Source organism: Salmo salar, chromosome 01 (assembly GCF_965601325.2).
Source record: "Salmo salar chromosome 01, fSalSal1, whole genome shotgun sequence".
NCBI classification, from domain to species: Eukaryota; Metazoa; Chordata; class Actinopteri; order Salmoniformes; family Salmonidae; genus Salmo; species Salmo salar.
The window spans coordinates 47,566,933-47,586,741 of NC_138291.1; the positions used below are offsets into that span (position 1 = coordinate 47,566,933).

The following is a 19,809-nucleotide window of genomic DNA, read 5'->3' on the forward strand; positions in this document are numbered from 1 at the left end:
TGTGATGCTCCTCGTTTGATGCGACGCAGACAGGGTGGTGAGAGTGGGGAAACAGAAGAGTCATTGTCTGATCTTTTGCGTTTTGAGTTGAGTCTTTGACTGACAAAGTGAAGTTAGGATATATAAATTATCCTGTACGAGCATACGTGCCGAATACAATAAGATGTTACAGGTGTTAAGCTTATGGGCATGTGGCAGCTAATGTAGCTTGGGATCAGAAATGTCCTGTGCGAGGTAGGCAGGTTGAGGTTTCCAGGGTTAGAGTAGAGCAGAAGTTGTCATATGCTGAACCAGTGAAGAAAGTAGAGTGAGATGGGTTAAGGGGGAGGAGTGGTGAGAGTAGTAGAGATATACCAGTACAGAGGGATAGACCAAAAAGTGAAATAAGTTTCAATAAGAATGGATTTTTAGCATTTATAGCAATGGTTATTAATTGTACTGCAGGGATGCAGGGAAGTCTCAGAAAATTTAGGTTGTTGTGGCAGCTGCAGAGAGGTGCAGAGAGGCAGAGAGGTATTTGGGTGTGCGAGACTTGACAGCAGAAGAGTTACAGGATGTGTTAAGTGGTGATGTCCCATCCTTTCAGGGTGATGGCATGAGGTAGGAATAAATACATTTAATTAGTGGAGTAGGGGAGGGGGGGGGTGTTCATTTTATTTTATATAATTTTGAAATTAGTGAGTATAGTGCTAGATGGTAGGGTATTTATTTAGTATTGCTATAAATGCTAAAAATCCATATCTACATGTACATACTACCTCAATCAGCCTGACTAACCGGTGTCTGTATGTAGCCTCACTACTGTATATAGCCTGTCTTTTTACTGTTGTTTTATTTCTTTTCTTACCTATTGTTCACCTAATACCATTTTTGCACTATTGGTTAGAGCCTGTAAGTAAGCATTTCACTGTAAGGTCTACACCTGTTGTATTCCGCGTACGTGACAAATAAACTTTGATTTTCTTTTCTTTTTCAAGTAAAGTACAAGGGAGTTGTACTCCAATCTAGTAGGTGGCGGTAATGCAACAAATTGGATGCCAACTGCCGTTAAATCTCATAAAAGAAGTGCAGTGACGTCCCAAGGATCACATATAGATATCGCCACTAACTACCACAGAGTAATAACCTCACTAGTATTACCATTTATCATCTTAAAATTATTTAAACGTACCCACACTGCTAACATTATGGCTAACCTTGAATTAAGACCAAAAAACTAATTATTGTTTTCAATAGTGTTTACGTATAGGCAATGTTGACTTTGTGGCAACCGCAGCCAGGCCAGCGACTTCAGAGAGAAGGCAGTTTTCTTGGAGAAGCAGGTATGTAAAAAGGGCCGATTTTGGTTCATATAATTTGTTCATCTTTTAAATACATTGCTAATGTTGCTTTGTCAGGAGAAGTCGAATATCTTAGTCCTGAAATGTACCTACCAATGAGGAACGCGTGCACGCGGTCAAAGTATGTGCATTGTTCGAATCACTTGCAGCTAGCTACGGTAACGTTAGCTAGCAAGAGAACGCCAAACGAACTATATCGCTAGTTAGCCAGTATTGCTAATTAGCTAGGCAATTGAACCTTGAAATGACAGAATGATTACAAACATTTTATTTCTCAGCATGGTAGCGTTACACATTCTCAAATCCTACTTAGTGTCTTATGGAACGCCGTTTGGGTCTTTGTGTGTCAAAACACTATTTGATGTGTCAAATAAGCTTTTAATTTATTTGACAAGTCAAATAACACAATTCTATTATAGAATAAAATGTTGTTTGTGCTGAATTTGCACGTGCAAGCCAAGCGCCACCATTACGATCACTGTCAAAGCTGTACAATACCGCGTTGGTAGTAAGGCATTATTTGTTCAACCGAATGTGAAAACGTCTGTGTGAGCATTTGAAATTAGATCAGGATCAAACGATACAGATGTATAAGCAACCAGCCTGAAAACAATAAACAGTAGAAACTGCAGTCATTTTCAATATTCTTAGCAATGATTTAGGAATCCATGTAAGTATTAGCTAGGTAGCCACTTGTTGTTCTCCTATTTAAATAACTAGCTAGTTCACCACTTAACCCTGTTGCCCAAAACGAACTGTTATAAGCAGCCAGTGAGCGTCATTTGACTACTATACAATGGTTTGACTGGACCGGATTATGTTGTGACGCTAGCCACAATAGGGATTAGCCACAATAGTGGAATTTGCGGTTTGCCTTTAAAATAAAAGTCCCTGTTTGAAATTGATGCATATGGTTACAATTGGTGAAATCAGGCCATATTTAGACTTGATCATGTTAAACATGGTTGGAATGTGGAGCAATGAAATGGGGTATCGGTCTGCTTGGTGACACCCAGAGAACACAACTGAAGAGTTTACGAAAATATTAGCGTCGTAGGTTATTGCGGGACTTTGACTGTGGGAAATCACCTCCACAGTCAGTTTATTGTGCGTATTGACATTCATATTGCACTGTACAGCCTTACCCCATCTCATTGATCTCCAATCGTTAGGTATCAGCCTACACAGTACCCTAGTGCTTTTTTTCCCCAAAGTCCTTGAGTTATCAGGCTCAAACCTTCCACGTTGTATTGTTTTTTTTCCCGCTGGAGAAGTGTTCAATACACACAGTAGGTTGACTGGTACAATAAATGTGGCTAAATTCAAATTTTATTGGTCACATACACATACGCAGATGTTATTGTGAGTGTAGCGAAATGCTTGTGCGCATAGTTCTGACAGTGCAGCAATATCTAACAGGGAATCTAACAATTCTACAGCAACTACCTAATACACAGAAATCTAAGTAAAGGAATGGAATAAGAATATATAAATATATGGATGAGCAATGACAGAGCGGCATAGGCAAGATGCAATAGATGGTATAAAATACAGTATATCCATGCGAGATGAGTAATGCAAGATATGTAAACATTATTAAAGTGACTAGTGATCCATTTATTAAAGTGGCCAATGATTTCGAGTCTGTATGTAGGCAGCAGTCTCTCTGTGTTAACAGTCTGATGGCCTTGAGATAGAAGCTGTTTTTCAGTCTCTTGGTCCCAGCTTTGATGAACCTGTACTGACCTCGCCTTCTGGATGGTAGCAGGGTGAACAGACAGTGGCTCGGGTGGTTGCTGTCCTTGATGATCTATATGGCCTTCCTGTGACATCGGGTGCTGTAGGTGTCCTGGGGGGCAGGTAGTTTGCCCCTGGTGATTTCATAGTCCCGCAATAAGAGCTACGACGCTAATGTTCTCTCGGTGTCATTGAATAGACTGGTACCCCATGTCATTGATCCACAATCCATAGGTAAGGCTATACAGTGAAATAAGTATGCCCCCAATTCAACTCTAAAGTATAATACATGCAGTGTGATTTCAACAGCTTTTTGTCAAGGTCTATCTGGCATTGAACTTGGTTGTAGTTGTATGTATGTTTTAAGCTAAGGGTCCCATCTTCTGCTTCTAGAAATGTCACCACCTAGATTACAAGGGTTGGATTTGCAATAAAACATTTCATGGCAGCACAAGGCATGTACAAAATCTAGTGTAATGATTAGCCTCATAAACTCAGCAAAAAAGATATAATTTGTAAAAATCCAAATAACTTCACAGATCTTCATTGTAAAGGGTTTAAACACTGTTTCCCATGCTTGTTCAATGAACAATAAACAATTAATGAACATGCACCTGTGGAACGGCCGTTAAGACACTAACAGCTTAGAGACGGTAGATAATTAAGGTCACAGTTATGAAAACTTAGGACACTAAAGAGGCCTTTCTACTGACTCTGAAAAACACCAAAAGAAAGATGCCCAGGGTCCCTGCTCATCTGCGTGAACGTGCCTTAGGCATGCTGCAAGGAGGCATGAGGACTGCGCTGCCTAAGACAGCGCTACAGGGAGACGGGACGGACAGCTGATTGTCCTCGCAGTGGCAGACCATGTGTAACAACACCTGCACAGGATTGGTATATCCGAACATCACACCTGCGGGACAGGTACAGGATGGCAACAACAACTGCCCGAGTTACACCAAGAACGCACAGTCCCTCCATCAGTGCTCAGACTGTCCGCAATAGGCAACGAGAGGCTGGACTGAGGGCTTGTAGGCCTGTTGTAAGGCAGGTCCTCACCAGACATCACTGGCAACAACGTCGCCTATGGGCACAAACCCACCGTCGCTGGACCAGACAGGACTGGCAAAAAGTGTTCTTCACTGACGAGTCACGGTTTTGTCTCACCAGGGGTGATGGTCGAAGGAATGAGCGTTACGCTGAGGCCTGTACTCTGAAGCGGGATCGATTTGGAGGTGGAGGGTCCGTCATGATCTGGGGTGGTTTGTCACAGCATCATCGGACTGAGCTTGTTATCATTGCAGGCAATCTCAACGCTGTGCGTTACAGGGAAGACATCCTCCTCCCTCATGTGGTACCCTTCCTGCAGGCTCATCCCTCCAGCATGACAATGTCACCAGCCATACTGCTCGTTCTGTGCGTGATTTCCTGCAAGACAGGAATGTCAGTGTTCTGCCATGGTCTGCGAAGAGCCTGGATCTCAATCCCATTGAGCACGTTTGGGACCTGTTGGATTGGAGGGTGAGGGCTAGGGCCATTCTCCCCAGAAATGTCCGGGAATTTGCAGGTGCCTTGGTGGAATAGTGGGGTAACATCTCACAGCAAGAACTGGCAAATCTGGTGCAGTCCATGAGGAGGAGATGCACTGCAGTACTTAATGCAGCTGGTGGCAATTCCAGATACTGAATGTTACTTTTGATTTTGACCCCCCCCCCCCCCCCCTTTATTCAGGGACACATTATTCAATTTCTGTTGCTCTTATGTCTGTGGAACTTGTTCAGTTTGTCTGTTGTTGAATCTTTTTATGTTCAGACAAATATTTACACATGTTAAGTTTGCTGAAAATAAACGCATTTGACAGTGAGAGGACGTTTCTTTTTTTTTGTTTACATTGCCTACTGAGTTTACATTGTCTACTATTATTGTTGAGCCATATGTTCTCAATTTAAAAACGATATGTAAATAGTGTGAGTTAAGCTATTCTCTGCTTCAGATGCACAATGCCAAGGGGTGCATTGCGAATGCCCATAAACCTAATGCCATTATACTGTAGGCCTGTGGATCCCAACGGTCCATGTCAACTAAGCATCAGTTCTCAATCCGGTGCACTACATGACCAAAAGTATGTGAACGTCTGCTTGTGGAACATCTCTTTTCAAAATCATGGGCATTAATATGGAGTTGGTCCCCCTTGGCTGATATAACAGCCTCCACTCTTCTGGGAAGGCTTTCCACTAGATGTTGGAACATTCCTGCTCCCATTTACCCAGGAGCATTAGTGTGGTTGGGCGATTAGTCCTGGCTCGCAGTCAACATTACAATTCATCCCAAATGGGCTTGAGGTCAGGGCTCTGCAGGTCGGTAAAGTTATTCTACACCGATCTCAAAGAACATTTCTGTATGAACTTTACTTTGTGCACAGGGGCATTGTCATGCTGAAACAGGAAAGGGCCTTCCCCAAACTGTTGCCACAAAGTTGGAAGCACAGAATTGTCTGGAATGGCATTGTATGCCCTAGCATTAAGATTCCACTTCACTATAACTAAGGGGCCTAGCCAGATCCATGAAGAACAGCCCCAGACCCTTATTCCTCCTCCACCAAACTTTACAGTTGGCACAATGCATTGGGGCAGGTAGTGTTCTCTTGGCATCCGTTGAGAGAACACTACCTCATCCCCATATTATTACTTACCCTCTTGTTCTTTTCTCACGACGGTCTAATCCCAGCTCACGTTCCCTATTAGTGGGTGAACCATCCAACGCTTGGTGAATTCTGCTTCACAATGATAGGAAGAGCCGACATCGAAGGATCAAAAAGCGACGTTGCTATGAACGCTTGGCCGTCAGCAGATGGTTAAGCGTGATTCATCACTCCAGAGGCTTTATACCACACCCAGCTGACGCTTGGCATTTCACATCGTGATCTTAGGCTTGTGTGCAGCTGCTCAGCCATGGAAACCCATTTCATGAAGCTTCAGACGAACACTTCTTGTGCTGACGTTGCTTCCAGAGGCAGTTTGGAACTCTAGTGAGTGTTGCAACCGAGGACAGACTATTTTTACGTGCTTCAGCACTTGGCGGTACCGTTCTGTGAGCTTGTGTGGCCTATCACTTTGTGGCTGTGCTGTTGTTGCTTCTTGACGTTTCCAATTCACAATAACAGCACTTACAGTTGACCGGGACCACTCTAGCAGGGCAGACATTTGAAGAACTGACTTGTTGGAAAGATGGTATCTTATGATGGTGCCACATTGAAAGTTACTGAGCACTTCAGTAAGGCTGTTCTACTGCCAATGTTTGTCTATGGGGATTGCATTTCTGTGTGCTCTATTTTATACACCTGTCAGCAATGGGTGTGGCTGACATCCATACATTTCAAGGGGTGTCCACATACGTACGTGTGTGTGTGTACACACTACTGGTCAATTTTTTTATTTTTTATTTATTTTTTATTTTTTTTAGAACACCTACTCATTCATGTGGTGTTCTTTTATTTTTATTATTTTCTAAATTGTAGAATAATAGTGAAGACATCAAAACTATGAAATAGCACATATAGAATCATGTAGTAACCAAAAAAGTGTTCAACAAATCAAAATATATTTGAGATTCTTCAAATAGCCACCCTTTGCCGTGACGACAACTTTTAACATTCTTGGCATTCTCTCTACCAGCTTCACCTGGAATGCTTTTCCAACAGTCTTGAAGGAGTTCCGACACATGCTGAGTCCTTGTTTGGCTGCTTTTCCTTCACTCTGCGGTCCAACTCATCCCAAACCATCTCAATTTGGTTGAGGTCAGGGGATTGTGGAGGCCATGTCATCTGATGCAGCACTCCATCACTCTCCTTCTTGGAGAGCCCTTACACAGCCTGGAGGTGTGTTGGGTAATTCCCTCCCAGGAATGTCATACATGATGCATCATTAGCTTCCCTACAGAAAATACACTAACCTTCCCACATCTAGATGGCCGGGGTGGAGCCAGAGACAGTAGGGGGTTCAAACTGTAGAACCCAGTTCCTACATTTGAATATAAAAATGGATTTTAACAAACAAAACTGTGCTACATTTTATCAATGGGACCCTCAGAATGACAACTCAGAGCAAGATTACTGAATGTAAGTATGTTATTTACCTTCAGAAGTGAATGTATCAAACCAGTTGCCGTGATAACCTGTTGGGGCTAGGGGGCAGTATTTTCACGGCTGGATAAAAAAAACGTACCCGATTTAATGTGGTTACTAATCCTACCCAGTAACTAGAATATGCATATACTTATTATATATGGATAGAAAACACCCTAAAGTTTCTAAAACTGTTTGAATGGTGTCTGTGAGTATAACAGAACTCATTTGGCAGGCAAAACCCTGAGACATTTTCTGACAGGAAGTGGATACCTGATGTGTTGAATTACCTTTAAGCCTATGCCATTGAAACACACAGGGGATGATTAATGTTTTGGCACTTCCTATTGCTTCCACTAGATGTCACCAGCCTTTACAAAGTGTTTTGAGTCTTTTACTGTGAGATCTGACCGAACAAGAGCCATGGAACGGTGATGGCCGATTAGACTCTGGCGCGCGAGTTCATGTTGGGTACCCTCGTTCCAATACGTTATAAAAGAGAATGCATTCGTCCACCTTGAATATTATTCATGTTCTGGTTAAAAAAGGCACTAATGATTTATGCTATACAACGTTTGACATGTTTGAACGAACGTAAATATATTTTTTCCCCTCGTTCATGACGAGAAGTCCGGCTGGCTTAGATCATGTGCTAACAACACGGAGCTTTTTGGATATAAATGATGAGCTTTTTTGAACAAAACTACATTCGTTATGGACCTGGGATTCCTGGAAGTGACATCTGATGAAGAGAATCAAAGGTAATGGATTATTTACATAGTATTTTCGATTTTAGATCTCTCCAACATGGCCGTTTGTCTGTTTAGCAAAGCATATTTTTCTGGGCGCAGTGCTCAGATTATTGCAAAGTGTGATTTCCCAGTAAGGTTATTTTTAAATCTGGCAAGTTGATTGCGTTCAAGAGATGTAAATCTATAATTCTTTAAATGACAATATAATATTTTACCAATGTTTTCTAATTTTAATTATTTAATATGTGGTGCTGACTTGACTGCCGGTTATTGGAGGGAAACGATTTCCTCAACATCAATGCCATAGTAAAACGCTGTTTTTGGATATAAATATGAACTTGATAGAACAAAAAATGCATGCATTGTCTAACATAATGTCCTAGGAGTGTCATCTGATGGAGATTGTAAAAGGTTAGTGCATCATTTTAGCTGGTTTTATGGTTTTGGTGACGCCCGTCTTTGAATTGACAAAACATTGACACATAGCTGTGTGTCAATGTACTCTCCTAACATAATCTAACTTTATGCTTTCGCCGTAAAACCTTTTTGAAATCGGACAACGTGGTTAGATTAAGGAGATGTTTATCTTTCAAAGGGTGTAAGATAGTTGTATGTTTGAAAAATTTGAATTTTGACATTTATTTGGTTTCAAATTTGCCGCTCTTGAAATGCACCTGCTGTTGATAGGGTGCACCACGGGTGGCACGCTAGCGTCCCACATAGCCCCAAGAAGTTAAGTGTTTTGTTGTTGTGCACTATCCTCAAACAATAGCATAGTATTTTTTTTTCTCTAATAGCTACTGTAAATTGGACACTGCAGTTAGATTAACAAGAATTTAAGCTTTCTGCCTATTTTAAGACATGTCGATGTCCCAGAATTTACTGTTTTACAATGCTGACCATACCTAAAACATCCTCAAATAAACGTTGTTCAAAGTACTACAAATATTTATGTTCATCTTAAATGCACGTTTTAGTATTAGTGGATTGAATACATCTCTTTGCTTAGCTTTACTTCTGTTCCCTTTGAAGCTGCCTCAATATTTGCAGCTAAAGGTGGTAATATCTCTCTTGGAGCTGAATCTTCGTCAGTATTGTGAAATGATTGTAAAGGTACGATTTTAATGGAGAATGCTGTTCCGAGAGCAGTCCTATCTGTATCGACACATGCACTAATGTTCACACTTATGAACGATCTCTCTACATGGTGTATTTAGCATCGAATAGCCCCTGCGATATGCAACTTTTCAGGGAAGTCAGGAACCAATATACTCAGTCAGTTAAAAAAAAAAGCTAAGGCTAGCTTTTTCAAACAGAAATTTGCTTCTTGCACTAATTCCAAAACGTTTTGGGACATTGTAAAGTTAATGGAGAATAAGAGCATCTCCTCCCAGCTGTCCACTGCACTGAGGATAGGAAACACTGTCACCACAGATAAATCTACGATAATCCATCATATCAATAACCATTTTTCTACGGCTGGCCATGCTTTCCACCTTGCTACCCCTACCTCTGCCAACATCTCAGCACCCCCTGCAGCAACTTGCCCAAGCCCCCCCAGCATCTCCTTCACCCAAATCCAGACAGCTGATGTTCTGAAATTAAATCAAATGTATTTATATAGCCCTTCTTACATCAGCTGATATCTCAAAGTGCTGTACAGAAACCCAGCCTAAAACCCCAAACAGCAAGCAATGCAGGTGTCGAAGCACGGAGAGCTCCAAAATCTGGATCCCTACAAATCAGCTGGGCAAGACAGTCTGGACCCTCTCTAAAATAATCGGCCGAAATTGTTGCAACCCCTATTACTAGCCTATTCAACCTCTCATATCGTCTGAGATTCCCTAAGATTGGAAAGCTGCTGTGGTCATCCCCCTCTTCAAAGGGGGAGACACTCTAGACCCAAACTTTTTAATAGACCTATATCCATCCTGCCCTGCCTGCCTTTCTAAAATCTTCGAAAGCCAAGTTAACAGATCACCGACCATTTCGAATCCCACCGTACCTTTTCCACTATGCTAGCTGGTTTCCGAGCTGGTCATGGGTGTACCTCAGCCACGCTCAAGGTCCTAAACGATATCATAACCGCTGTCAATGAAGACAGTGCTGTGCAGCCGTCTTCATCGACCTGGCCAAGGCTTTCGACTGCGTCAATCACCGCACTCTTATCGGCAGACTCAACAGCCTTGGTTTCTCAAATGACTGTCTAGCTTGGTTCACTAACTACTTCTGATAGAGTTCAGTGTGTCAAATCGGAGGGCCTGTTTTCCAGGCCTCTGGCAGTCTCTATGGGGGTGCCACAGGGTTCAATTCTTGGGCCGACTCTTTTCTCTGTATATATCAATGATGTCGCTCTTGCTGCTGGTGAGTCTCTGATCCACCTCTACGCAGACAACACCATTCTGTATACCTCTGGCCCTTCTTTGGACACTGTGCTAACAAACCTCCAAATGTGATTTAACGTCATAACACCCCTTCCGTGGCTTCCAACTGATTTGAAATGCTAGTAAAACTAAGTGCATGCTCTTCAACCGATTGCTACCCTCCCACCCGACTTGCATCAGAATATGTGGACAACTAACCAGACACCTAGGTATTTGTAGACTGTAAACTCTCCTTCCAGACTCACATTAAGCATCTCCAATCCGAAATTAAATCTAGAATCGGCTTCCTATTTCGAAACAAAGCCTCCTTCACTAATGCTGCCAAACACCCTCGTAAAACTATCCCTACCGATCCCCACTGGCTCCAGGTCATCTATTAGTCTTTGCTAGGTCAAGTCCCGCCTTATCTCAGCTCACTGGTCACCATAGCAACACCCACCCGTAGCACGCGCTCCAGCAGGTATATTTCAGTGGTCATCCCCAAAGCCAACACTTTCTTTGGCCGCCTTTCCTTCCAGTTCTCTGCTGCCAGTGACTGGAACAAATTGCAAAAATCACTGAAGCTGGAGTCTTATCTCCCTCTTTAAAACCTGTTAGGGCTAGGGGGCAGTATTGACACGGCTGGATAAAAAACATACCCGATTTAATCTGGTTACCACTCCTACCCAGTAACTAGAATATGCATATACTTATTACATATGGATAGAAAACACCCTAAATTTTCTACAACTGTTTGAATGGTGTCTGTGAGTATAACAGAACTCAAATGGCAGGTCAAAACCTGAGAGATTCCTTTACAGGAAGTGGCCTGACTGACCATTTGTTGAACTTCTTTTCCATCTCTATCATTTACTAAGGATCTCTGCTCTAACGTGACACTTCCCACGTCGTCCATAGGCGCTCAGAGCCCGGGAAAAAACAGAATGTCGTCATTCCAGCCCCAGGCTGAAACACATTATCGCCTTTCTCAAGTGGCCGATCAAGGGACACTGGCTTATGCGCGTGACCCCGACCGCCCCCGCCTTTGGGATTTTTTCCTCTGTTTGCCGAAAAGGAGATTCCCTGTCGGAATATTATCGCTTTTCTACGAGAAAAATGTCGTAAAAATTGATTTTAAACAGCGGTTGACATGCTTCGAAGTACGGTAATGGAATACTTAGAATTTTATTGTCACAAATTGCGCCATGCGCGCGACACTTCTTTACTATTTCGGATAGTGTCTGGAACGCACGAACAAAACGCCGCTATTCGGATATAACGATGGATTATTTTGGACCAAACCAACATTTGTTATTGAAGTAGCAGTCCTGGGTGTGTATTCTGACGAAGACAACAAAAGGTAATCAAACTTTTATAATAGTAAATATGATTATGGTGAGTGCTAAACTTGCCGGGTGTCTAAATAGCGAGCCCGTGATGCCTGGGCTATGTACTTAGAATATTGCAAAATGTGCTTTCACCAAAAAGCTATTTTAAAATCGGACATATCGAGTGCATAGAGGAGGTCTGTATCTATAATTCTTAACCTGTTGGGTCTAGGGGGCAGCATTTGCACGTCTGGATAAAAAAAATGTACCCGATTTTAATCTGGTTACTAATCCTACCCAGTAACTAGAATATGCATATACTTATTATATATGGATAGAAAACACTCTAAAGTTTCCAAAACTGTTTGAATGGTGTCTGTGAGTATAACAGAACTCATTTGGCAGGCAAAACCCTGAGACATTTTCTGACAGGAAGTGGATACCTGATGTGTTGTATTGAGTTTAAACCTATCCCATTGAAAAACACAGGGGTTTAGGAATATTTTGGCACTTCCTATTGCTTCCACTAGATGTCACCAGCCTTTACAAAGTGTTTTGAGTCTTCTGGAGGGAGATCTGACCGAACAAGAGCCATGGAACGGTGATGTCCCATTAGACACCTGGCGCGCTACTTCATGTTGGGTACCCTCGTTCCAATACGTTATAAAAGGCTATGCATTCGTCCACCTTGAATATTATTCATGTTCTGGTTAAAAAAGGCCCTAATGATTTATGCTATACAACGTTTGACATGTTTGAACGAACGGAAATATATTTTTTCCCCTCGTTCATGACGAGAAGTCCGGCTGGCTTACATCATGTGCTAACGAGACGGAGATTTTTGGACATAAATGATGAGCTTTTTTGAACAAAACTACATTCGTTATGGACCTGTGATACCTGGAAGTGACATCTGATGAAGAGAATCAAAGGTAATGGATTATTTACATAGTATTTTCGATTTTAGATCTCCCCAACATGACGTCTAGTCTGTATCGCAACGCGTATTTTTCTGGGCACAGTGCTCAGATTATTGCAAAGTGTGATTTCCCAGTAAGGTTATTTTTAAATCTGGCAAGTTGATTGCGTTCAAAAGATGTAAATCTATAATTCTTTAAATGACAATATAATATTTTACCAATGTTTTCTAATTTTAATTATTTAATTTGTGACGCTGACTTGACTGCCGGTTATTGGAGGGAAACGATTTCCTCAACATCAATGCCATAGTAAAACGCTGTTTTTGTATATAAATATGAACTTGATAGAACTAAAAATGCATGCATTGTCTAACATAATGTCCTAGGAGTGTCATCTGATGGAGATTGTAAAAGGTTAGTGTATCATTTTAGCTGGTTTTATGGTTTTGGTGACCCTGTCTTTGACTTGACAAAACATTACACACAACTCTTGTAAATGTACTGTCCTAACATACTCTAAATTTATGCTTTCGCCGTAAAACCTTTTTGAAATCGTAAAACGTGGTTAGATTAAGGAGATGTTTATCTTTCAAATGGTGTAACATAGTTGTATTTTTGAAAAATTTGAATTTTGACATTTATTTGGATTCAAATTTGCCGCTCTTGAAATGCACCTGCTGTTGATGGAGTGCACCACGGGTGGCACGCTAGCGTCCCACCTAGCCCCAAGAGGTTAAAAGAATTGTTATGCTTTTTGTGAACGTTTATCGTGAGTAATTTAGTAAAATGTTAGCGAATTCCCCGGAAGTTTGCGGGGGGTATGCTAGTTCTGAACGTCACATGCTAATGTAAAAAGCTGGTTTTTGATATAAATATGAACTTGATTGAACAAAACATGCATGTATTGTATAACATAATGTCCTAGGGTTGTCATCTGATGAAGATCATCAAAGGTGAGTGCTGCATTTAGCTGTCTTCTGGGTTTTGGTGACATTATATGCTGGCTTGAAAAATGGGTGTCTGATTATTTCTGGCTTGGTACTCTGCTGACATAATCTAATGTTTTGCTTTCGTTGTAAAGCCTTTTTGAAATCGGACAGTGTGGTTAGATTAACGAGAGTCTTGTCTTTAAATGGCTGTAAAATAGTCATATGTTTGAGAAATTGAAGTAATAGGATTTTTAAGGTTTTGAAAATCGCGCCACAGGATAGCAGTGGCTGTTACGTAGGTGGGACGAATTCGTCCCGCCTAGCCTAGAGAGGTTAACTTTAAGCATCAGTTGTCAGAGTAGCTTACCGATCACTGTACCTGTACATAGCCAATCTGTAAATGGCACACCCAACTACCTCATCCCCATATTATTACTTACCCTCTTGTTCTTTTGCACCCCAGTATCTATACTTGCACATCATCTGCATACTCCAGTGTTAATGCTAAATTGTAATTATTTCGCCTCTGGCCTATGTATTGCCTACCTCCCCACTCTTCTACATTTTCACACACTGTACATAGATTTTTCTATTGTGTTATTGACTGTACATTTGTTTAACTGTTTTGTCACACTGCTTTGCTTTATCTTGACCAGGTTGCAGTTGTAAATGAGAACTTGTTCTCAACTGCCATCCTGGTTAGATAAAGGTAAAATATAAAAAAATGTATTGGGAAATGCATGTGACATCTTCGGCCATTTTTATAGGAACGATGCATAATTTAAAACATTCATAAGCTTAAAGTAACTGTCCAGTGAAAATCTCACTTTTAAAAGTTCATTTTCTGTTAACTCTAACCCAAATAAGGTTTTTGACTCGTCCTACAGCATACTCTTTGTAGCCAAAGCTTAAATTGGAGGTAAAAAACCCCCATCTCAAACAGTTTCAAAAATGCTTGCCATTTCCTTATAGAACATTATGTAATGTTGGCTCATTGGATTAGCAGGCCAATCAGAGGTCTAACTGACATTAATACTTTTAATGACCGGTCATTTTGATGACCAACAGCATTCTGTTGGGGTATACCAAATCGGGAAGCACTGGTAAGTTCCATCTCTTTCGGGAAACTGAGCACTGGTGTGTTGAATTTCGCCAATTAGCCCACTGTTTGATGAAGTGATTAAATCAGATGTGATGGTTGACATAACCCTACAGTTGCCTACCTGTGGCACTCCAGGAACAAGTCAATAAATATTGTTTTAAACAATGTTACTGTTTCGGTGTAAACGCTTGTGGTACCATTCGGTAAACGTTTAGTATTTGTTTACTTTAAGCTCATACAGTGTCAGTGGGGAACAAGTGAATGCAGGCTGATTTTCATTCCCGTTCTATGTGTGATTTTATTTCAGGAGAGCGAGGACATGTTCTGGGCACCCTGGAGGCAATGCTCAGCTTTATTTTCATGTGAGCATCAGCACATATCACACGAGAAGTGGGCAAAGTGTCCGAGACATTACAAAAGCTAGCTGGCTAAGCAGTCTTGGTTGTGACGTGAGTAGGGCAATATGAGTCGGGAGAGGGAAACGTTGTTGGACGAAATTGAACTGAGTTTATATACTTTATCTGAGGACAATTTACATTACTTGTGCGAACGTTGTCGAATAGGGGGCAAGGATGGATCAGAAGTCAAAGGAAAGAGTCAACGCTCATTGCGTCGTATAGTAGGGGAGTATTGTGAAAATGTAATTATAATGGATTCAGAGGACCAGGGAATCTCTCAGTTACTGCAACTGAAAGAAGACATCAAAGGAATACAGAAAGATGCTAGCAATGTGCCTACAAGTCCCAGCCAGTCAGCGACTGTAGAGGTGGACAGCTCACAAGCAAGCTGCGATGGTGAACAGAATGAGGGAGGAGCTTGGTTACCCAACAACAGGCAGTTGGCGGATCCAGCTCCAGAGTGGCTCATTATACCACAGCAGAGGGAGTCATTGGTTCCTGATTGTGACAGTGGAGCCCAGTCGTTACAGCAGGATGAAACAGTGCTGCTGGAGGACTGCAGGTTTATGCTGGGACAGAGATTCAACATCAAAGTGGAAAAGGAGGAGGATATGATTTCAGTGTTTGCTAATGCAGGTATGAATAGAACAGATTGTATTAAAGATTCACTACAAGTGGTAATGACGTCACATTGGACTTGAGAGCACAACTGATATTATCATGCAAAGTTGATATAGTGGAAAGAGGTGGAGGGTGCTACGTAAGTTGAGGTGCAACCCCCAAAAAATGTGCATTGAAAAGAAATAGGCGCACACTCTCGCTCATCATTAACATATTTTATTTAAACAGTTATTAAAGCTTGATGTTCAGATGAAGTCCATTGAATAAGGCTGAAACATCAATCTTTTAATAGTTGTTTAAATAAAATGTTTTTTTAATGGTGAGCGAGCTTTGCACCTCTTCCTTTCCGAAGTTGATATACTGTAACTTGTTTTTTTCTGTTGTCATTCATACAGGAGTGTGTCCTCCTGAGTCCTCAGACTCATCAGTGGCGGTGGCCTTGTCTACATCAGGCTTGCAACACCAGGAAGTTGACAAAGGAAAGAGCCCTCAATGTAAGAAGAGCTCCACAAAACGTCCACACCCTCAACGACACCTGCAGGCACATTCTGGAAAGACATCTTCCCACTGTTCAGATAGCGATGCAGGTTTCTCTTCTGTGAGTTCTTACCAATGCCCTGAATGTAAGAAGAGATTCTCTAGCAATGCAGGTCTTCAAAAACACATGCGAATACATAGTGGTGAGAGGCCTTTCCAGTGCTCACAGTGTGACAAGAGTTTCATTAAAAGTTCAAATCTTTATCAACACCTGCCAGTGCACTCTGGAGAGAAGCCTCACCACTGCTCTGACTGTGGGCGAACTTTCTCTACAGTGCAGTATTTATCGAAACACAAGTGGCTACATTCAGGGATTAAGGCTTTCTGTTGCCATCAGTGTGGCAAGAGGTTCATCAGATCAGACCAGTTAAAAGTTCATATGATGGCACATACTGGGGAGCGGCCTTACCAATGTGGTCAGTGTGAGAAGAGGTTTAAAATGAAGTCAAATCTTAAAGACCACATGTTATTACACAAGGTGGAGTTGTCTCACCACAGCCCTGACTGTGATCAAAGTTTCTCCACTGAGGAAACTTTAAAGGAACACATGCTGTTACACACGGGAGAGAAACCTTTCCACTGTCTGCAATGCGACAAGAGGTACAATGGGTCGGATGAGTTAAAAGATCATATGATGACTCATGAGGAGCAGCCTGATTCTCAGTCTAGTTTTGCTAATAGGTCACCAAGTTCCAGACATGAAGAACAAGAATGTCAGGAAATATCACATGCTGTCAAAAAAAGTTCAGATCTTATTCAACACCTGCAGGTAAATTCTGGAGAGAAGCCATTCCACTATATGCATTGTGAGAATGGGTACAGTACTTCAGAGGAATTGAAAGAACATCTGAAGACTCATGCTGAGGAGCAGCCTGATTCTCAGCCTGGTTCTGAGAATAGATCAATATCCAGAAATGTAGAAAAACAATGTCAAGAGATGGCCCATACTGTCGAAAAACTTGACCATAGCCCTGACCTTGGAACAGATTTTGCTCAACAAGACAACCTGACAGAACACCAGCAAACACACACTGGGAAAAAGTCTCACCACTGCCCTGAATGTGGGAAAAAATACCATAGCGCTTCACATTTCAAAGAACACCTGCGTTCACACACTGGTGAGAGACCTTACCAGTGTTCTCAGTGTGCGAAGACTTTCATAAAACAAATACATCTTAAGCGGCATCTGTACTCACACTCTGGAGAGAAACTTTACCATTGTGAAAATTGCAATTTATATTTCCTAAATGCATTGGAATTGAAAAGACACAAGCACATTGGAAAGAAGCCTCACCAATGCTCTGTCTGTAGTGTCAGTTTCCCTTTATTGGAAGATCTAAAAGCACATGAAAGGATTCACACACAGAATCCTCACCACTGCTCTGACTGCGGGCGAAATTTCTCTACTGCAGGTTGTTTAAAGAAACACAAGCTGTTACATTCAGGAGAGAAACCTTTCCACTGCACACAGTGTGATAAGCGGTACACCAGAGCCGACCAGTTAAAAGATCATATGAAAATACATTCTGAAGAGAAGCCTTACCAATGCCCTGTTTGTGAGAAGAAATTCCATGATTCTAGCAAATTAAAAGTTCACCAGAGGGCAGTGCATACAGCATCTTCTTACATTTGCTCTGACTGTGGAAAGAGCTTTGCTCTCCTGGGCAACCTTAATGCCCACCAGCGAACTCACACTGGGGTAAAGCCTCACCAGTGCCCCATCTGTGAAAAGAGATACTCAAAACGGTCACATCTTAAAGAACATGTGCGTATACACACTGGTGAGAGACCTTACCAGTGCTCTCAGTGTGAAAAGACTTTCACAACACAAACAGGTCTTAACCATCACCTATACACACACACTGGAGAGAAGCCCCGTCACCACTGTCCAGACTGTAACGAAAGTTTTACATCTTGGAGACCCTTTAAGAGACATAAACAACAACACACTGGAGAGAAGCCTCACCTGTGCTCTAACTGTGGTCTTACCTTCCTTATAGAAGAAGACCTAAAAGCACACGAAAGGATACACACTGGAGAGAAGCCTCACCACTGTTCTGAGTGCGGGAAAGGATTCTCTTCAGAAGGTAATTTGAAAAAACACAAGCGGTTACATACTGGAGAGAAGCCTTTTCATTGTACGCATTGTGATGAGAAGTTCACAAGATCAGATCGGTTGAAAGTTCATATGATGTCACATAATGGAGAGAAACCATACCAATGTCCTGAATGTGAGAAAAGCTACAATAATTCGACCCAATTGAAAAATCATCAGAGAATAATACATAGACAAGAAAAACCGTACCTTTGCTCTGACTGTGGAAAGAGCTTTGGTAAACTAGGCAACCTTACAGACCACCAGCGAATGCACACTGGGGAGAAGCCTTATGTCTGCCCTGAGTGTGGGAAACAGTTTAGCCATGGAAAACATTTAAAGATACATCAGCGTGAACATACTGGAGAAAAACCATATCAATGTCTTGACTGTGAGAAATGTTTCACCCGGGTAGATTATCTAAAAACACACCAGGTTACGCATAGGCCTCCTCACATGCGCTCTACTGGAGATAAACCCCATCGCTGCTCTGACTGTGGGAAGCGTTTCAGGCAGATTTCTGGCCTTAGAGCACATCAGCAAACCCACACTGGAGAATCTCTTTATGACTGTACTGGATATGAAAAGAGTTTTGTAAACCTGTAAAAATCTAAACTTGTGAGAAGCCATACCACTGCTTTGCCTATGGGATCAACATTACTCAATTGGGAACCTTTTTAAGAGACACCAGGTCACAAAACACAATCATTGTCCTATCTGAATAGCCTCGTATGATAGCCTGAACATGGAAAAGGAGTGGTAATTATTACTATGTTACCATATTTGGACTTTTACTTTGTTACCATGCTTAGATCACCTTTTGTAGTTGGCATGTGAATATACTGTTTAGTTAGCGTAGGATGATGTGCAATCACAATAGATAAGCTACAAGTCTCCTACTCAGCTGTAACTTGAAGTGGTTTAAATGTCTGTTTGGTCAATTATTCCGATGTCAGATAATAAAGATACTTTTCCTGTGACACCCATCCAGTCTTTTCAAATGTACTGCATGTACACAGTGTAATAATTGTACCTTTACTGAGCCGAGTCAAGTTTCACTGGCCTGGTAACACATCCATAATTGCTGGAACCGTGCTCGAAAGGACTGAAAATTAAATGTCAGAGCCAGTACGGGTTGGCTCTAGTGTGCTCATCCTAAAGCTAAATATTATCCTAGAATGCTTGTATTATAGGGACAGATCTAAGGATGTAGTCTCCCACAATCAATGATTGTGAAAGTCTCAATTGTGCACACTGTTAATTTCACCAGCAGATGGCAATGTTGGCTTTGAACGCATTTGAACATATCCTCTCATCCTTACTGAAAAACACCCAACCATTTATGTTTAAAGCTCATTGATTGCACATCTACTGCTATCATATTGATAACTTTATATATTTTATATTTTGTTTATTTTAAGCAATAGGTTTATAAGCAGAGAGGAAAATACCATTTATTTACCTGAACTTCAGATGGTACTGAATGAATAAACTTGAACTATTTACACAGTTCAAGTCAGTCACTTTTTATGGGTCCATAACATGTTCAAATAATCTCAAGAAC

At 41.5% G+C, this 19,809-nt stretch overlaps 1 protein-coding gene across 2 annotated transcripts; it reads left to right on the forward strand.

The window, feature by feature from the left end:
• Window positions 1-1,034: 1,034 nt before the first annotated feature.
• On the forward strand, window positions 1,035-19,225 carry LOC106603014 (uncharacterized). 2 transcript variants are annotated; one of them, XM_014196116.3, is made up of 4 exons: window positions 1,035-1,118; window positions 1,237-1,322; window positions 14,902-15,628; window positions 16,009-19,225. In XM_014196116.3, exons 3-4 carry the CDS (start codon window positions 15,058-15,060, stop codon window positions 18,849-18,851), a joined length of 3,414 nt encoding a protein of 1,137 aa, XP_014051591.2. In that variant the 5' UTR covers window positions 1,035-1,118; window positions 1,237-1,322; window positions 14,902-15,057; the 3' UTR covers window positions 18,852-19,225. The 2 variants fall into 2 exon arrangements, with proteins under 2 accessions (XP_014051591.2, XP_082830993.1); XM_082974867.1 differs by having other exon boundaries at window positions 1,041-1,322.
• The last annotated feature ends 584 nt before the right edge of the window (window positions 19,226-19,809 follow it).